This window comes from Mixophyes fleayi, chromosome 3 (assembly GCF_038048845.1).
Source record: "Mixophyes fleayi isolate aMixFle1 chromosome 3, aMixFle1.hap1, whole genome shotgun sequence".
Classification (NCBI taxonomy): Eukaryota; Metazoa; Chordata; class Amphibia; order Anura; family Limnodynastidae; genus Mixophyes; species Mixophyes fleayi.
The window spans coordinates 259,478,679-259,497,971 of record NC_134404.1 but is presented as its reverse complement, the minus strand read 5'-3'; the positions used below and the strand labels follow the sequence as shown (position 1 = coordinate 259,497,971).

The 19,293-nt window shown below is 40.4% G+C and overlaps 1 protein-coding gene across 1 annotated transcript in view; it reads left to right on the top strand.

Annotated features, from left to right (window-relative positions):
• Window positions 1-7,124: 7,124 nt before the first annotated feature.
• Window positions 7,125-19,293, top strand: part of LOC142144522 (DNA-dependent metalloprotease SPRTN-like) — a 31,483-nt gene continuing 19,314 nt past the window's right edge. The window contains exons 1-3 of the mRNA XM_075203502.1: window positions 7,125-7,567; window positions 15,401-15,500; window positions 16,041-16,169. Of these exons, the coding sequence (XP_075059603.1) occupies window positions 7,275-7,567; window positions 15,401-15,500; window positions 16,041-16,169 (522 nt within the window). The 5' untranslated portion in view covers window positions 7,125-7,274. The remainder of the gene's footprint in view (window positions 7,568-15,400; window positions 15,501-16,040; window positions 16,170-19,293) is intronic.

The following is a 19,293-nucleotide window of genomic DNA, read 5'->3' as shown; positions in this document are numbered from 1 at the left end:
GAGAGTAAACGGTAATATCAAGAACAAACTAGGTAAGATAATGGCTGAAACTGGGTTGGCATGGCCTGAGGCTTTGCTGTTGGTCCTCCACAGCATTCGAACCACTCCTAGACCTCCTCTTAATCTGTCCCCCTTTGAGATACTGTTCGGACGACAACCTCATTTGATCGTGAGTCCACAAGACGACTTAAAGTGTAATAATGAAGTGACTGTACAATATCTTATAAGAATGAGTAGACAGCTGAAACAACAACAACAAAAACTAAAAATGCTGTCACCTGGTATGCCAGAAACGAACTGTCATGATGTTGAACCTGGAGACTATGTTATGATCCGCAATTTCTTACGTTCAGGTTGTTTAACAGACCGTTGGGAAGGCCCGTACCAAGTGCTGCTGACCAGTACTACATCACTGAAGGTTGCAGAGAGAGACACTTGGGTCCATTCCACCCACTGCAGGAGAGTCCATAATCCGGAGAAAGTGCAAGATAAATCTGAGACCGACGACATAGATCTGTCACTCGTGAGTCTGTTTTGGGAGACCTAAAGGCAGATCTTTGCTGTGCCTAAACATATCTCATGCAAAGCGCCTGGAGAATTGGGAGGCTGACCTATCAGATCAGACAATGGCTCGCCACACTCATTTTAGAGAGAGACTCACAAGGTCACTACTAGGCAGGAATGCTGATGGAAGTCACAAGTTAGGGCGTATAACCAAACATAAGAAGGTATCTATTGGAAAAGTCTCTACAGATAAATGTGAAAATGTCATTAATGCCGACACATATCTAGAGCAGATGGAGACACTAGGCATGGGTAGTTTTATCAAAACTCTGTGTGACATAATTCATGGGCATACTGTTCCTTATGTTCTCCCTGATGATGTGTATTTTGTTTGTGGAAGGAAAGCTTATTCCTGGGTGACTCCGAGTTCCAAGGGCTTGTGTTTCCTAGCTAAACTGGTTCCTGAAATCATGACTATTACTCATGAAGAAATGGTAGATATTCACAAGACTACATCACCACCATACATACACACACAGTATGAACACCGTGGCAAGAGAAATATGATTCCTGGTGAGGAACCCATAGCTACAAAATTGATTAGTGAAACTGCTGGTTTCCAAGTTATGGTTGCTCTAGATCTCACCAGGACCGCTCGGGGAACATTAAACTTTAAATATATCCAAGACCTAGCTAAATTAATAGATAATATCACCGAGATGTATGATGACACTTTCAGGTATACTGGAAGGGAGCTACAAGCGTACAAAAAGGAGTTGGTGCAACATAGACTGGTACTAAATTATCTCACCTCTATTACTGGTGGGTACTGTGTGACACTGGCCACCCAGTTCGGTGTCAAATGTTGCACGTACATTACTAATAATACTGAAGACCCTAAAGAGGTTATAGACCGGAAGATGGATGAAATTTTGCAGCTGAAATGGGAATTTCGAAAGAGCCATAATTCTTCGTTATATGAGGTCGGGGAAAAGGTGGCGGGTTGGTTCTCATGGTTAAACCCAGCAAAATGGTTCTCCGGTCTGGGGGAGTGGGTACAGGAAATGATTGCGAGTGTAGGTAAGCTCCTTCTCCTTATACTGGGTGTCATCTTAGCAATTGGTTTAGTTGTCAAATGTGTTCCTACTGTGTTGAAGTGTGGAAAACGGTCTCATGGGAGTAACACTGAGAAAGAGACTGAAAGGGTGGTACCAGATACTGAGATCATGGTCTGTGAAGAAGTATTGTATAATCCTGAACTTGAAACGGTGATTGGGTGATAGTTTATTACACTATCAAAGGGTGGAACTGTCGAAGTCAGCAAATTGGATAAAGTCATTTCAATTAAAGTCTAGCAAACGGGTTGTCTTTGTCTGAAAAGATGCGTACGGTACGCTATGACGTACAAGGGCACGCTACGGCGTGAAAGGGCGTACGCATCCACTACACGTGGCAACAACAGTAATCGGTCTTTTACCATACATTCGCACAAACACGCATACTTATAAAATAGTACACATTAATGGTAATTGCAACACATAGTCAGTTATGTCGAAATATAGTAGTATTTATATGTTATATCAGAGTTACATGCATATTAGTGAAATACACGGAATGGGTTAAAGGAATAACATCATGAGTGGTATCATAATGAACCTTATTACATATCCTACTGTTTGGTTCACTCTGCGAGGGAATCGCAGAGTGCATACGCAAGTTATGAATGATAGGGAATTATGAACTACTTAAGACTAAGGAATCCGGGCGGGAAGAGCAGAGCATACCCCCTGCAGAGATGACCCCCTCCTTTGGATTCCTTAGGATGAACCAGCCAATGATTGACGACCCCTTGGACATTCCTGAGACCCGGACCAATAGATGCAAGCTATACCATCTTCATTGTATTACTGTATTTGATTGTGTATATAAGCAGCAGCTTGTGATCCAGAGTGCAGACATCTTGTCCCCAGACTTCAGGATTGAATGACTGCACTGGATCCAGAGCGCCTGCGATAAGTAACGGCTGTATTTACTATTACTTCGCTTGAGCATATTTTTCCACTTATTGCGAATAAACCTTTGTGCTTTGGAAACACAAATCGAGGTTCGACAATCGTTATTGGTTAGCGACGATACGCACATTAACAAAAGCAACCAATCAGATTATAGTTATCATTTATTTAGTGCATTCTACAAAATGACAGCTAGAAAATGATTGGTTGCTATAGGCAACATATCCACTTTTTCAAACCTGCAGTTTAGTAAATATACCCCATTGTCTTGCACTGTGTGTGATCTAATTATTTCAATAACCTATTTAGTGCTGATACCATGCCATAAGCCTCTCTGTGAAAATGGTGCACAATAATTCACTATGTACAGTAAGTTACACACGTAGGACCACTACCCACAACTTGGACATACACACTGCTTTTTATGTAGCACATTTTCTTTGGTTTACAAGCCACCAGACCTGGAAGATAAGTTTTGACCCAACCACCCCTCCCCCTGTATGTTAGATATTTGTTACATGTCTATATGTGACCCGTGTGGAAGAGACCTTTACGGTTTCCTCGTGTGTCCTACAAGCATGTCAAAATATTAGATAAATGCATAAAGTATACCTGCTGAACCAAGGATTGTAAAACAAATAATATACTATCTATTCTCTTATAACTTTTTTTCCAAAAGATAATTGACATAATTTACCAATATATTATGAGAACCATCTGCCACATATTAGGATTTTTTTATTGAATGCCTACATTACTTTTAGCCTGACAATTATTACATATTCACGCTTGTTATGATTAAAATATGTCCAAATTTTGGAAAAAAATGCATCTAGCACGAAGTCTATTACACCACATCTGATTATAAGAAGGGTCCCCGCATAATAAACTTAATTTTCCACCTATATCAGCAAGAAGTAACTTGTAATGCAATTTGCAACTGATCCATCGTAATCCCACAGGTGTTTAATTGTACAGTGTGCCACTAACTACATCTTTATTCAGTCCAGGGGGTAAATGTATCATACTCTGGTTTCTTCAACTCGCGGGAGTTCGGCGACATAACAGCTAAAATTTAAAGCGGCGCTGCCTTGTAAAGGGAAAATTGCCTTTACAAGGCATCGCCGCTTTAAATTTTAGCTGTCATCTTGCCGAACTCCCGCGAGTTGAAGAAACCAGAGTATGATACATTTACCCCCAGGTAATTTTAAGTTAGGTGTGTGTCTGATTCTAAATTTGAAGTGCACAAATGTGGTGCACTCTAATTTTCATTGCACGCTGTACCCTCCACAATAAGTGCTGAGAGACAAAAGCTGTGGCATTGAAAGAAAGACAATTATGCAAATAATCTTAAGAATAAAGTACCTGTTTTATTAATTACTAGCTAAAGTACCTGCCGTTGCCTGGGTTTAAATCTTCAAGCTATTAAGTTATCAATGAGTTGGATGTAACTGTCAACCTTTTCAAAATAAAAGCTTAGCAGGTCTTCCAACACACCCATTAGGTGGCTGCCCAGTGTGGCTTTTGTTTTTATATTAAATGTCATTGAAATCCATCTAGTGGAAAGACCAGGACAGGCTCTCCAGGTCAAAGTTCTGCCCAGCTTACAACAACGGGAGGTTCTACTGGCACCCTAACCTCTATAAAACCTGGCCAGGATCCAACTGGACCATCTTGCATTTGTTTCATCACAATCGGTGCAGGGGTGTCTGAATGCATAACTGGACAAACAGCCCAATGATATATCCAATATATAAATGTCTAGTGGCGTGTGTTAGTCTGTCTGTGTGTGGAAAAAATAAAACCAAGCTGCAGCGCCACCTGCCACCTGCTGTGGAGTTATACACTGACCTACTAAATTCTTAGTGCGTGTGGGGAAAAAAATTCAGAAAGGGCTGAAATTTGGTATACTAAGATGTTTTTCATTTGTTAATTTAATTTGTTAATTGTTAAAAGTGTTTATAAAGATTTTAAAAAAAATATATATATATTTCTTGAAGGAGAAGTGACAGTTGGGAGTGGTTGGTGGTGGTGACAGTGGGGAGTGGTTGGTGGCTGAGGCCTGGTCTATGGCCCAAATGCATGACAAGAACCTTTTTAACACCTTAAGTAGCTTGATTTGACTAGAATGCATGAGTATCATGCACGGGTTAACTTGTAAATATATATATATATATATATTTATTTATGATTTTACTGTGATAGAGCATCCTCAGAATCATTCCTCCTCTTGTCTGCCTTACTTACATTGTTCACCATTCTGCGCTCTTGTTATAATTGCCATACCTACTCCCAGTGCCCTTCTTGAGTATGGTTCCAGTAGGATTAGGATAGGTAAGATGTATCCTAGTACATGGACAGGAGCCAATGGCTGGGGAGTCACCAGACCCATTGTGGTTAATAATGCTACATAAGTACCCCTTGAGTAAAATAGACACCATGGGTATATCCAAGAACTTTTTTAACTGAAAATGTTAACACTAAAATCTGAACATATCTTGGAGGGGGAGGCAGGGGATCGTGTCATTTTGCTACCACCCTTAACTATACATTTATGCAGCAGTGTTAATATGACCCAGGTGGCAAAGCCTACATCACGCTATTTGCTGTGACTCATGTCATGGAGGACCCCATCCTGACCACTTCACTGGGAAGTGGCAGGATGCGGGAAAACCAACAAGGTACTGCGGGAGATCTGTGCAGAATTAGGGAGTTTCCCGAACAATCCGGGGGAGTGGCCAAGTATGATTAAAACATAACCTAAATTATCCACTACAAAGCATACAAGTATAATAGTCAACTTCTGTAAGCAAATCTACATGCTCCAGACTGAATTGAATATGCCCCAGAGAATACTAATACTGCTTTCATACTGCCGCCCCGGCAATATCCCGGGTTTTTCAATCCGGGTTTTTGCCGAGGCTCGGAGCGTCCCAGCTCAGAAACACCACTCATACTGCACCTCTTACCCGGGAATTTCCCGGGATGACCCCATTCATACTGCACAAGTCTGTGCCCTGGCAATTTGTGGGAGTCATCACCAGAGCAGTTTTCATTGGCTGAAAAATGATGATGTCATTGAAAGGTGTCTGTTTTTTTCTCTATAACAAACCTATGACTTAATTGCTCAATTGTGCACACTCTGTGCTCTGGTAGCTACACAGTTAACACTTCACACACTGGTATCTAAGGGGTCAACCCAGCCAAGCAATCTATCTCTTCTAAACAAACAGTGAATTTGTTTAGAGCAATAAGAACAGCTCTTATTAACTGTTAGATTTAATATAGAGACAGGCAGACAGCCAATCAGCTTGTTTTCTGTTGCACCATTCATAGTGCAGGCAACCCGGGTCCGACCCGGGAATTTCCCCTTCGATAAATCCCGGGTTGAAGACCCGGGTTTTTAGACCCAGGATTTTTGACTTGTACCATTCATACTGCACCAAGACCCGGGTCGTTTGAGCTCACCCCGGCAAAAACCCGGGATTTTGGTGCACTATGAATGGGGTATAAGTAGCACCATACAAATGAGTTGGCAACTATAATTGTCTGCTGGTGAAAACAAATTCTGTGAATAGAGAGGGAGAGGGGGCTCTTCATATATATCTAATGCATGCTAATGTGCATTAAGGTTCTAGCATAAAATAATAATTGCAAATAACTTTTCTCATGGGCTAATATCTACACATTATCATTTACTTTGAGTTGACCTTTCAGTTTGCATTTCTTGCCGTTACTTCCAATTTATGACCCAGTATCTTCAGTTTCTCTATTTCTCACTCTAAAATTATCTTGTTTTTAGATCTCTACACATCCATATGGATCATTTATGAGTAACCACAAGAGAAATTAACTCTTAAAAGGTTGTCCCAATAAGTACATTTTATCTTTAAAAAATAAATGACTAAACAAATATTATTATTTTTTAGGTGACCTTGAAACAAATTCAAGACAAAATTCACATATTATACTATCCATTTTCATGTTATTTAGTACTGATACCATCACCAAAAACAACCTCAGTAATATAAGACAGTACAAGTGTGGCTAAGAGCTGGCTAAATCCTATTTCCCATACAGTCAATGTACCAGGTACCTACACTGAAGGGGATTTAGACACATCACTGTGAGCTGGCTAAATCCCCTTCCAATTCATGACCTGGCCAGCAGGGGACCAAAAAGGTACCTTCAGTGAAGGGGATTTAACTGGTTCACACTGAGCTGGCTAAATCCCATTCCAATTCATGACCCGGTCAGCAGGGGGCCAAAAGGTACCTTCAGTGAAGGGGATTTAGCTGGCTCACACTGAGTGTGCTATTTCCCATGCAGTGTATGTACCAGGTACCTTCGGTGAAGGGGATTTAGCTGGCTCACACTGAGTGTGCTATTTCCCATGCAGTGTAGGTACCGGGTACCTACGGTGAAGGAGATTTAGTCGCAACCATTAAGATAAGCAACATAATAAACCCAGATTGCATTGCAAGACTCTCCCAGCATGCTGTCACACTCCGGTCTGCAGTTGGCCAAGAAAAGCTGCTAACCAATCAGAACTACACGGTGTGGGTGAGCTTGTTCTCGCGTTCGCTGTGAAACGCAGGTGAACAGCAAAGCGCACTTCCGGGTTCTCCTGTACGGAAGCCTCAAGGGGACAACTGCGAGAGCTTACTGATGTGTTGTTAGGAAGAGCCCCCGAATAGTGACTTCCGTCCAAATCATCCGTTAATCATTCAAATCTAGAGTTGAAGACACTGCAGTAATATGGATGCGGATTTTCAACTAGCTGTCCAGTTGCAGGAGCAGTATAACCGGGAGGAGACAGATACGGCGTGGCACCCTAACCGTGATTATAACTCCAAGTATGAGTGCTGGCAGTCAGAGAGGCCGACCACCGATGTGACAGCTCGCCCCGGGAACATGTCGGTGGTGGACCCGTCTTGGGAGCTTCTAGACCCGAATCCAGATATTCATGCATTGTTTTTGCAGTTCAATGATATGTTCTTCTTCGGGAAGTTGACTGGAGTAGAAGTAAAGTGGAGCCAAAGGATGACGTTGTAAGTGTGTGATCTAATCAGTTGTATTTACTTATTCTCACTATTAAAAGCTTAGACCATTTATTTATAAAGCGCCTGCATGCTCTACTGCGGGTTGTACTATGATTACATTCATGTCACAATAAGCTTGTCTGTACAATACAGTTCACTATTTGGAGTGTCTTTAGAGAATTTAAAATCAATCCAAGAATTTACGACATTGAATAATGCATAATACAACATGTACATAATTGTTAGGCCCCTTAACTGTTTGCTTAAGCATATCATGCTTGTACTAGCATTTTTTAAATGCTATTTAAACTATAGAAACGATTATAAGGATGCAACCTATGGTTACACAGGCACTTTTTTTTGTTGGATACGGCCAGCTGTAATTTCTTGCGTTCACTTGAGTGAATGCAATCGAGACAGTGGCATGACCTTCATAGACCTCAACGGTAAGTGCAATCTCTGGTTACTACTACATGCCAAACTTTGTTTGACCTACAGGGTCATTACCGGTTTCCTAACGTCAGTGGGGAACCATTCCAAAAATGACTACTGCCTAGAGTAGGGCATTTCAGTATGTGGTACTTGTTTAGGGTTATAGAGTCCCAAAAAAAGAAAGAAACCTACTGCCAATGAGGGGTATATTGCAGCGTTGTTGGTTAGCATGGCACTAGGGTCATGAATTTATTTAGAACTAGGGCTCTATCTGTGTGCAATTTATATGTTCTCTGTGTGAGGATTTTTTTCCCACAATTCCAAAAATATTACAAAAGGGAGAAAATATACAGCGCTGAATTCTCAGCTTGAAGAGGTGGAAATCAGATTAATATAACTAAAATGGTTAAACAGGCAGAATCCATATGATGCTCATGGGGTACAATTCATTAAAAAAATATATTGCGTTTATTAAAAATTGATTAAACATCTATAACTGACAATACATTAAATATCCTAATGTGCCAAAAAGAAATCATTGATGATGAAATAACCGGGGATAATGGCTTAATTAGCAGATACAGATACTATATTTCTTAGCTTGAGGAAAGACTAGTCCCAGTTCAGTGAACAAAAGGTGTAGTCCTCTATAAATAATCAAGGCAATAATGAAGCCATATAAATTTTCCTTGCATAAGGTCTGCACTTATAGCTGGTTCCAGTAACTGTTTGCTCGGGTGCTTTTGACAGCAGCCGAATAGACTGAATAATGTTGCAACAGTATTGGTAGCTTCAAAATGAGTAATACCTTGAGTAATGCCAAAGTTGAATTAGAGGTTGTTATTTACCACACAGTGGCCACCAGAGACTGGGAGACATCAAGCAGTAATTTCAATTTCAGGTATCTGCAAAAGACAGAATTTCACCTGCAATGAGCAGCTCTTTCTGATGTGTTTCGTTTGACTCAGGCAAACTTGTTCAATCCGAAAACATACTGTTAGGCTAATTGGCTTCTGACTAAAATGGATCCTAGTGTGTGTCTTTTATGGAATTTAGGCAGTAAGCTCTAATTGGGCAGTGACAGATAAATATGAATAATATTCCTCTGGCACCAAGACTTGAAACCTGTAAGCTGCGAGGGGGACCTCCATGGCTCGGACTCAATTTTCTAGCACATCCCACAAATGATTGATCAGATTGAGATCTGGGGAATTTGGAGGCCAAATCAACACCTTGAACTCTGTCTTGTTCCTCATAACATTCCTGAACAACTTTTGCAGTGTGGCAGGGTGCTTTATCCTCCTGAAAAAGCCCACTGCCATCAGGGAATACCGCTGCCATGAAGGGATGTACTTCGTCTGCAATATTTTTTAGGAAGTGGTACGTGTTAAAGTAACATCCACATGAGTGCTAGGACTGAGGGTTTCCCAGCAGGACATTGCCCAGAGCATCACACTGCGTCTGCCAGCTCGTCATCTTCCCATAGTACATCCTGGTACCATCTCTTCCTCTGGTAAACCATGCACATGCACCCTGCCGTCCATATGATGCCATCTTCTTCTAATACTTCATAGTCCTGTTCTGTTGTCACTTGCCCATTTTTAGCGCTTTCGATGGTGGACAGGGGTCAACAATGGGCATTCTGACCAGTCTGTGGCTTCGCAACAAGCTGCAATGCACTGTGTGTTCTGACACCTATCTGTTAGAGACAGCATATTTGTGTTGCAGTATATTTTCTGTGGTATTGGACCAGACAGACTAGCCTTCACTCGTCCACATTGAGCTCTGGGCCCCCATAACCCTGTCGCCAGTTCCCCGGCATCCTTCCTTGGACCACTTTTGGTAGGTACTAACCAATGCATAACATGTTTGAATCAAAAAGTCAGTGGCCACTTTATTAGGTACAACAGCTTGTTGATGCAAACATCTAATCAGCCAATTGTTCAGACCAAATGAAAGGGTAGGGAAGTAATGTGATCTGAGTGACTTTGACCGTGGAATTATTATTAGTGGCAGGCAGGGTAGTTTGAGTATCTCAAACTGCTGATGATGGGACTTTCATGCAGAACAGTCTCTAGAGTTTACAGAGAATAGTGCACAAAATAAAAACATCCAGTGATTGTAGGTTAGAGGAGAATGGTCAGACTGTTGGAAGCTGACAGTGAAATGTCAATAATTAAAATAACCATGCATTACAACAGTGGTATGCAGAAAAGAATCTCTTAATGCACATCACGTTCAACCTTGACGTGAATGCGCCACAGTAGTAGAAAATCACACCTGGTACAGGCTCACCAAAACTGGACAGTTGGAGAGTGTCCCCTGGTCTGACTCTATTCCTGCTGCAACATGCAGATTGTAATGTCAATAATTTGGCACAAACAACATAAATCCATGAATCCATACTTGGATGTGCTGGGATGGAAGATTTGCAGCCTGAATGTGCAGCTAACAATTGTGCAACAACTTTGTGATGCTTTTATGTCATCATGGGCTAGAATCTCTAAGGAATGTTTCCAGCACTTGTTGAATCCATGGCACAAAGACTTCAGACTGTTTTGTGGTCAAAGGGGGGGTCCTACCCAGTACTTGCAATTATGATGCCTTGAAGGAAGCCTGCTGATTGCTGCAAAACATTGTACAGTATAGTTCAGGTACAAAAGGTGACACTTTGCAATCCCTCTATGGAAGGAAAGTAGAACATAACTGCAAAATGATATAAAGGGCTAGGAAGGATAGAAGTGCACAAAAGTGTTGAAAATGGGGAAAAAGGAGGAAAGCATTGAAACTTATGTTTAAGCAAAACCACTAAACCTCAATATTTCATTGAGACTTCCAGATGCTGTTGCAGTGTTCCTTTATATCGGGGGTGGGGAACCTTTTTTTCTGCCAAGGGCCATTTGGATATTTATAACGTCATTTGCGGGCTGTACAAAATTATCAACTTAAAAATTAGCCTGCTATATTTGGTCAAAAATTTAGCTTGTCCCTAATGTGATGACTGGAACTGCTTCTCTTTTGTGAGGCGTGTGATGTTAGCTGGTATTGATGATGTTGCTACTCACTGCTTTTCCAGGTTTCCATCAATCGGTCTGGAGCGCATTCGACTCTTTCCAATGATACGTTTTGAAAAGAACTGCTCACAGCAGTAAGTTCCGAACACAGATGCATATTTCAGTGCATGTCTCCTTAAAGTGGGAAATTCATGATTGCTTATGTAATGTTTATAGAACTCAAGCAGAGGGGGGTTGTTGTACCTAGCTTTCAGATCATCATCTATTTGCAGCTGAATGATTTGTGTTGTAGTTTATAAGGCACATCAGCTGTTTGCACATTGAATGGAGTAGCTGATGTTCAGGTCCATTGTTCACTTTTCACATCCTTGAGTCCTTCATTAAATGCCTCCAATTAGTTTTGCACATTGATCAGCATATTCAAGTGTCCTGGAAGGCTTTTGTCCTTCCAGTGTGGGGAAATGACCAGTGTTATTCCTTTCAAGTTGCACTTTCCACAGCTTTAAGTCCTACACTCATCCTCTCCCGTATGAACTATTGCAATTCCTTCCTTACGGGTTTTCCCAAAATCAGATTTGAACCCCTACAATCTATTTTGCACGCAGCAACTAGATTGATTTTCCTTGCAAACCGTTCTTTCTCTGCTGAGCCACTCTTAGTGTCTACATTGGTTGCCTGTTTTTCAACGAATTCAATATAAAATTTTTCTACTAACCTACAGGGCCATCAACAAAATTGCACCGACATACATCTCCTCACTTGTCTCAAAATATCTCGACACCTCCGTTCTGCGCAAGATCTGCGTCTCTCTTCCACTCTCATCACATCCTCCCATTCCTGGTTACAGGACTTTTATCAGGCTGCACCCACTTTGTGGAATTCCTTCCTTCGCACAATAAGACTTTCCTCTTGTCTTCAAACCTTCAAGCGTTCACTGAAAACCCACTGCTTCAGACAAGCTTATAATATACCTCAACCAGCATCTTAATCTCGCCAGCCTATACACAGCTAACACAAGGCAACAACCCTCTGACCAACATTGCTGTGTGACTGATCACACAACCCACGCAATACTTTTTACCTTTACATTCTAGCTGGTCTAATGTACAATATGATGTAGCACGTGCCCTTTTGTTTCAAACTCCCATTGTCTCATAGATTGTAAGCTTGCGAACAGGGCCCTCATACCTCTCTGTAATAATTACCCAGTATTGTTTTATTAATGTTTGTTCCCAATTGTAAAGCGCTACGGAACTTGCTGGCACTATATAAAAAAATGATGATTGATTTACCTTCATATGATTTCACGTTTGAAAGCAGGGAGCTGGTTGGGGCTCTGCAGCTTGATGATCAGCTCTGAAAGGTACGCTAGATCACACAGCCACTTGCTATCATTGAATTCTCTGTCAGGTTTTCCCTTCATCTTCATGAACTGCTTGACTTCATCCTGCAGTTTGTAAAACCTCATGAGCACGTTGCCGCGACTCAGCCACCACAATTCACAGTGATAAACAAGATCACCGTACTCTGAGTCAAGATCATTCAGGAACTCCTTAAACTGGTGGCTGTTAAACGCTCTGCTTTTGATAAAATTTATGCATGACACTACTGTTGACAACACATTGTTGAGACACAACGACTGTGCACAGATACTTTCTTGGTGTATGATGCAGTGGCATATAATTAAATCACTTGGATCAAGACTGAGATGATTCAGATCTTTTTTGACAAATGCAATTAACCCTTTTTGCGAGCCAACCACATCAAACTCTGCAGTTATCCCACAAACAAAGACGGCCACTTGGGCAGTATTTTTTTATGTCCTTTGTCTCTTCACAAACCATAGAGAAAAATTGAAAATCTCCTGCAGAATCCTTCAGTGTTTTTTTTTTTTTTCAATATCTTGAGCTAAGTCAGTAATCCGATCTGAGACGGTTCACCGAAACAAACTAGCACTCTGAAACAATTTTACTTTGTCCGGTGCTAACAACTCTGCAGCAGCCACCAGTGACTCTTTCACAAACTCTCCCTCTACATGAGGCCTTGACTTCTTTGCAATTAGCTCGCTCACTGCATAACTCATCTGAATAACGTCTTTCACAATAAGGCCTAGTGAAAGCGGCTTGTTGCAGTCCCAAACTCCGCTGAAGAGCACAGACTTTATCCAGACGCATTTTGCATCCCAATTCACTGAGTTTAGCATGTTTTGTACTGTAATGACTCTTCAAATTGTCTTTTCATTACTGCTAACGCATTGCCACAAACTAGGCACACAGGTTTGCCTTTGGCTTCAACAAATAATCATTTCTCTTAAAAAGAACAACACTGCATCAACTCTTCTTTTCTTTGTAGTCGACATTTGTAGGATGTCACACCACTTAAGTTTTAATAACTATCCAGCGAGGATTGTTGATCATGAACGTGTGGATAAAGGTTGGATTGGAGTTATCTCTCCTGTGTTGACAAAGACACTGAATAAATGTGAGCTCTGGAATCTGCTGTGCCCTTTATGTTTTCTCCACCCCTGCATTATGTAGACCATTACATAGACCATTCTATTAGTATGTGAATAAACGCCAATTACTTTATCCTGGAATGCAAATATTATATTACATTTAGATTTGCGAAATTGGAACAAAATAAGGCCCTCCTCACAATCTGCCCTGAATCTTCCACTTTTGGATGACACGCAGCCTACTTTTATGTAAGCCCCTGCCTCTTTTAAGGTCTGCTCATCGAGTTTGTGCCACCAAAATCGGGATAGTTGGGTGGTATTATATTAGCTAGGATTAATGAATATGTTTTGTTTTGATTTTTAATCTTTTTTTATTTATGTGAAAGGATGCTAATGGGGGTACATAATAGTCTGGAAAATGTGATGACCATTTAATAACGTTATTTATGACTTAGGTTGTCCTCCATTTTAAACATTCGACAAACATTCTAATCTTCTATCTTGAAACGTCTTCAATTGAACACTAGAAGCCTCAAATACCATTCATATCCCATACTACTCATATACATTATACCTGAAACAAAAATCCTATATTCTCACACTATAAACTCCAGTTATGTCACATAGTTTTACATTACAAACTACTTTCTATTCAATCCATTCAACAATCTATAGAATCTACACGAAATCCAGTTTCACATTCTAGCATCTGTAAACCAAAGACAAACGATACAAACTCTATATATCCCATTCAAACTCCACATAAACTTTCCAAAGTTCATTACTTCAACAGTTTCACATGAAATGATGTAATCTCACCCATGTACCAGCCAAAACAGCCCTCCATGTTGTTTCACACTGCAGCCATTATAAAATTGATAGATACTTGCATATCCATGGAGTCATATGGGTGTAAGAACATTTCTAGCCCTGTGTGTGTGTGATTTTAAAAGTTTCCTGAGGGAGGCAGAACCCTATGTAATAGTTAGTTCACAGCATTTGATATGTAAATGTAAGCGAAGCAGCCCCAAAGCATGATACGGTCACGGTCGTGCCTCACAGTTGGCGGGGTGGTCTATAGGTGATGAACATGTCTTTTAGTATTAAGGCCAAAAAGTTCAACTTTTGTTTCATCAGACCCTATGATGTTTTTTTCACATTGTTTGGGGGTTACTGAATGTATTTGTTTTGCAAAATTTAGAAAGGCTTGGATGTTCTTTTTTTGTGAGACTTGTGTAGAATACAGAAGATTGTTGTCACATGCAGGGAGTGACCCGTTCCTGCCAGAAATTCCTGCAGCTCCTTCAATGTTGCAGTAGGCCTTGGTGAGTTCTGAAGGCTCCTTGGGGACCATGGCTAACCCAATAGGATGCAACCAAGAAAATTGCAAGGAAATACTACAGGAACAGCTGATCTTTGTTTGAGGTTACAAGCATTCACTTTAGTTATTGACAGGTGTATGCTAATTACCTTTTGACCATTATTTTGAATGTGATTGGTTAACTCTAAATATCAGTACAGCCTCATTATGAAAGGTTGTGCACATTTATGCCTCCTGGTTATTCTATTCTTTTTTTTATTTTTCTCATTTCCTTTTAATTGTACCCTAATATTATGTCTGTATACAACATGAAGTCTGGTCATTGGGGAACATAGTATTCATGAAGTTTAGAATTTACATGAATGAGTGGCTGCATGGTGTTCGGGTCAAGCTTGCAGGTTTGCATTTTTAATTTTCAGCAGAGTTACAACTACTTCTTTTTCAACCTTTTGAAAAAGTGTAACATTTGCAGTCAGTCACATCTATTGGGTTGTTTAACTGGCATCTATGTGTGTCCACTAAAGTGGATATCTTCACTGAATTATCACTTTTCACCTTCTTTTATAAAATTGCAGTAGAATATGAATGTCATTGAAATGTGGTTTGTGTTTATTCCTCAGATGTGCAGGAGTTTGTTGTTATGAAGGCAGAGGAGGCTTGTGTTCTATACGTCTTAGTAAACCTCTCCTGGTGTTAAGACCAAGAAAAGATCTTGTACAGGTAGGTTTTAGAAGAGAAAACTGTCACATCCATATGACCTGATATTTGACCAGTCCCTAAAAGTAGTCTCTTGCATCAGTTTGGGAATCAAATACTGGAATGTACCCTATGACTCTGTTAATCTGAGTGTATGGGAGAGAATTCAATTCCCCCCCCGAATTTCTGCGGCGTTAAAATTATTACCGTTATTATGGTAGTTTTAACCTGGCTTTCTGCTTGCAGCTCACAGAGCTGCGAGCAAAAAGACGCCCCCCTCCCTAGAGCCCGAAGGCTGTAGCTGTTTTTTGTGGTTTGCCTCACAACCCTGGCATTCAGCCAACTATTATATTGTTGTGTTTTGTTCGGATTTTGACTACATTAAATCAATGGCTGTTACAGTATGATATATGTAGATATAGGCCTAATAGCAAATAGAAATATCTGAATATTGATAATGGCTCTTCTATTTCATATTCACAAATACTATTGTTTTAAAAAAATGAAGTGTTTAATGTATGTGTAATTCTTATTATAACGTTATAGTTATATTTTGCATTGTAGACGCTCCTCCACGAGATGATTCATGCTCTTCTGTTTGTCACTCACAACAATAAAGACCGCGATGGACATGGCCCAGAGTTCTGCAAACACATGAATCGTATAAACAATGCTACTGGTGCTAAAATATCTGTAAGTATGTAATTATTAATTTGTGGTTCATTTATGAAAAATGACACGTAGACATACCAGCCAGCAATAAGATGGGATAGACAGAATTTCTGATGAATAGTGAGCATAAGTAGCTGAAATTGTGCACAACTTAACATAGCTCTACATACTGCACTGAAGCTCTACAATGTATACTTTAGGGGTCATTCCACATCACATCAACACAATTTTAGAAAAAAAAAATTCTACCTTGCATTTTTTAATTTCAATTAAATTTGGTATAATAAATGCTGCCATGGGTGTAAAGAAAACCCCCAAATCTTAGGCTGATATGTACACTAGTTTTGAAGTTATATGCCGTTAAAGCTGCAATTTTCTAACGAAAAAATTGCTTTTAACGTTTGTTTAAATTGCATTTGTAGCTCACCTGATTGAGCTAGAGAGTTGGGCAACATCTCATTTTAAACCTATTTTTATGGGCTTTCATGTGATATATAACGCAGCATCATGTTTCAATAAAAGTATAACATTTTCAAAATTTAGATTTTCGCAAAGCCATATTTTACATTTTTTGAAAAACATCTAAAAAATTGTTCATACTGTTGTTAATAAATCTCCAAAGATTTATTTTGGGAGCATGATTGGACCATCTGATACAAGAGCTTTAAGTTTTGAGTGATTCATGAAAATTGTATTTATTGAGGCACTACACATCTGAGAAAATCAACAAAACAATATTTTTTCCAGTTCACTTCATTAGGGGGATGCACGTCCCTCTTCAGGTGTGTTTGGGGACAACATTTTACAGACAGCGCCTGCTCCCACTTCTGTGCAGGTGTGTAAACTTTTGTGGAAAGATGCTCTACGTGGAAAGACACTTCAGTTGTGTTGAATAGGCCCGCATTTTACAGGGACAGGTTAGGTTTGGGTGGGCTTTAATTAGTGAAGAAAAGCTCCTTGGTCACTAATTTAAGGCCACCCAAACCTTAGCTGATCCTGGACCATTTGTTACACATTTGAAAAAGTGGAGTGTTTAATTACAGTGGAGTATCAGACTGGGAGAATGTGTGCTGGGAGCAGGGAGGAACAGCAACTTGGAGATGGGGTGCTGGGAGGGATAGACCCAGCAGACTGGTGCAACACTGTACTCACAAGAAGAAGCCTCAGTCACCCGGCCAGGCAGAGAAGACAAGGCACAGCCCCTGAGGCTGCTGCTGATCTCCACAGATAAGTGGAGCATGTGATGGGCTCTCCCAATCAGAGCTCAGCACATGCTCCACTTACCCCTCAGCAGATTCTCATGGGAAATATTTCCCCGACTGCCCAGTTCGAACCTGCTGTGGTGTTTAAATTGGCTTAGAGCAGTGTTTGCAGTGGTTTTTGTTTGCATTGGTTTAGAGAAGTAAACAAGAATAAAGATGAAGGAAAGTGAAAGGTACCTTATTGTTTCAACCAATTTAAAAAGGCTAATCATACTTCTGATAAGAAGGGGTTGAGAACTGTTGCATAATGGATGTGTATGCTAAATTACTTTCTGAAACACCAAAAGTTGCAAAATTTTGTGCCAGCTGCAATAAACAATTTATAACACTTTGAAAAGAGCAATAGAGTCCTTGTTCATCCCCTCAATAATGTAGCATCAGCTCCCACTTGCTGTCATTAGAGGGTATGTAAATGCTGTCTATGACAAGAAATGGTGGCTTACATTTATTCTGGAGAAAGTTGAAAACATTGAAGTGGATGAGACATTCCTCCATCCAGCTGGTCTATCACCACCTTTTTCATACCCAAAGAAGCTGGATGTTTTATGGATTACTATAGTAGATGTTCTGTGTAAGGTGAATCCGTTAAGTCCAAGAGGTCGAATGTACACCCTTTCTGAAATGGAAATACTAATAACAAAGGAAGCCTTCAGCCAGTTCCAACCCATCAAGTAGCACCATCCATCCAGAGCAGCAGCACCAAATAGTAATGATCTGTAGTAAGCTTTCTTAAAATATGTGAAAGACATAAAATTATCCCAAATGTTTTAAATATTTCAGTATTTAACATAATGTGTCAGGACCTTTAAATCGGGAGTTCTAGGGGGCGTGGCTTGTAAGCCGACATGACCGGACGCTTCTGAGAGCGCTCCGGCGGATAATTAAAGAAAATACCAGATTCGGGTGATCAGAGAGTGCCGCAAACAACTGGTATAATTCCCGTAGCACCTTAGGGCTCGGTGTCCCTAATTGTGGTTTGCCCTGATTTACCTGAATATCGGAGGTCAGCTCTTCCCCCGGAGCACGCTTGGGCGCCATTGCGGTGCCTGCATGGGCGCAAACACGCTCAGTGATACCACAGCAGTGATCCTGGATTCGCAGGTTCTGCTTCACAAATCACGGAAGGTAACAATCTGAACTCAGGCAGTCTGGACCCTCTACCTACTGCCGCAGAAAATGGTTACCTAGATCTGGGACCAGACGGAAAAAGTTTTGGCGCGAAAGGCGCTAGCCGGCGGGAGCAGGTGAGGGAAATTAGCTCCCAAGAAAGATAAGAAATTAAGCAATATAAGGAAGAAGATAAGAAAGAAATATAATAAAAATACCAAAAAAAAAAGTAGAAATAATAGATATAAAAAATATATTTACAATAAATAAAAACAAAGAGGGAAGAAAAACAGCCCTGCATATTTGCTCCCAAAGGGCTTGATTTGTCTGGGCGTCCCAGGAGCATAGCACATTACTAATATAGAGAATACTTATTTTTGCTGTCCTAGACATTTTTGCAAAGTTATATATCAGCAGTGGATACGTTAGTACCCCCTCTAGTGGTTTGAAAGATCATTGCAACACAACCTGTGATTTCACACACAAGAATGATCTTGGCTGAAAACATAACAGCAGAAGCAGAAAATATAACACTGTTTCAAAACAACTGGCTCTGAAATATTTTCTTTCCTGTAAAGCAATTAGGAGAGTATCTCATCTATATTCGTGAATACCCTGAGATGTATTATTCAAATGTAACTGGGAGGGAGTGTTGCCCACTCTGCCTACAATTGAATGGGACTAAGTTAAAGCCGTCTATCTGGAGAACTGTCCTTTGATCTCTATCTTCTGTAATGGATAAATTTGTTAATCCACTCACGAGTGGTAAGCCACAG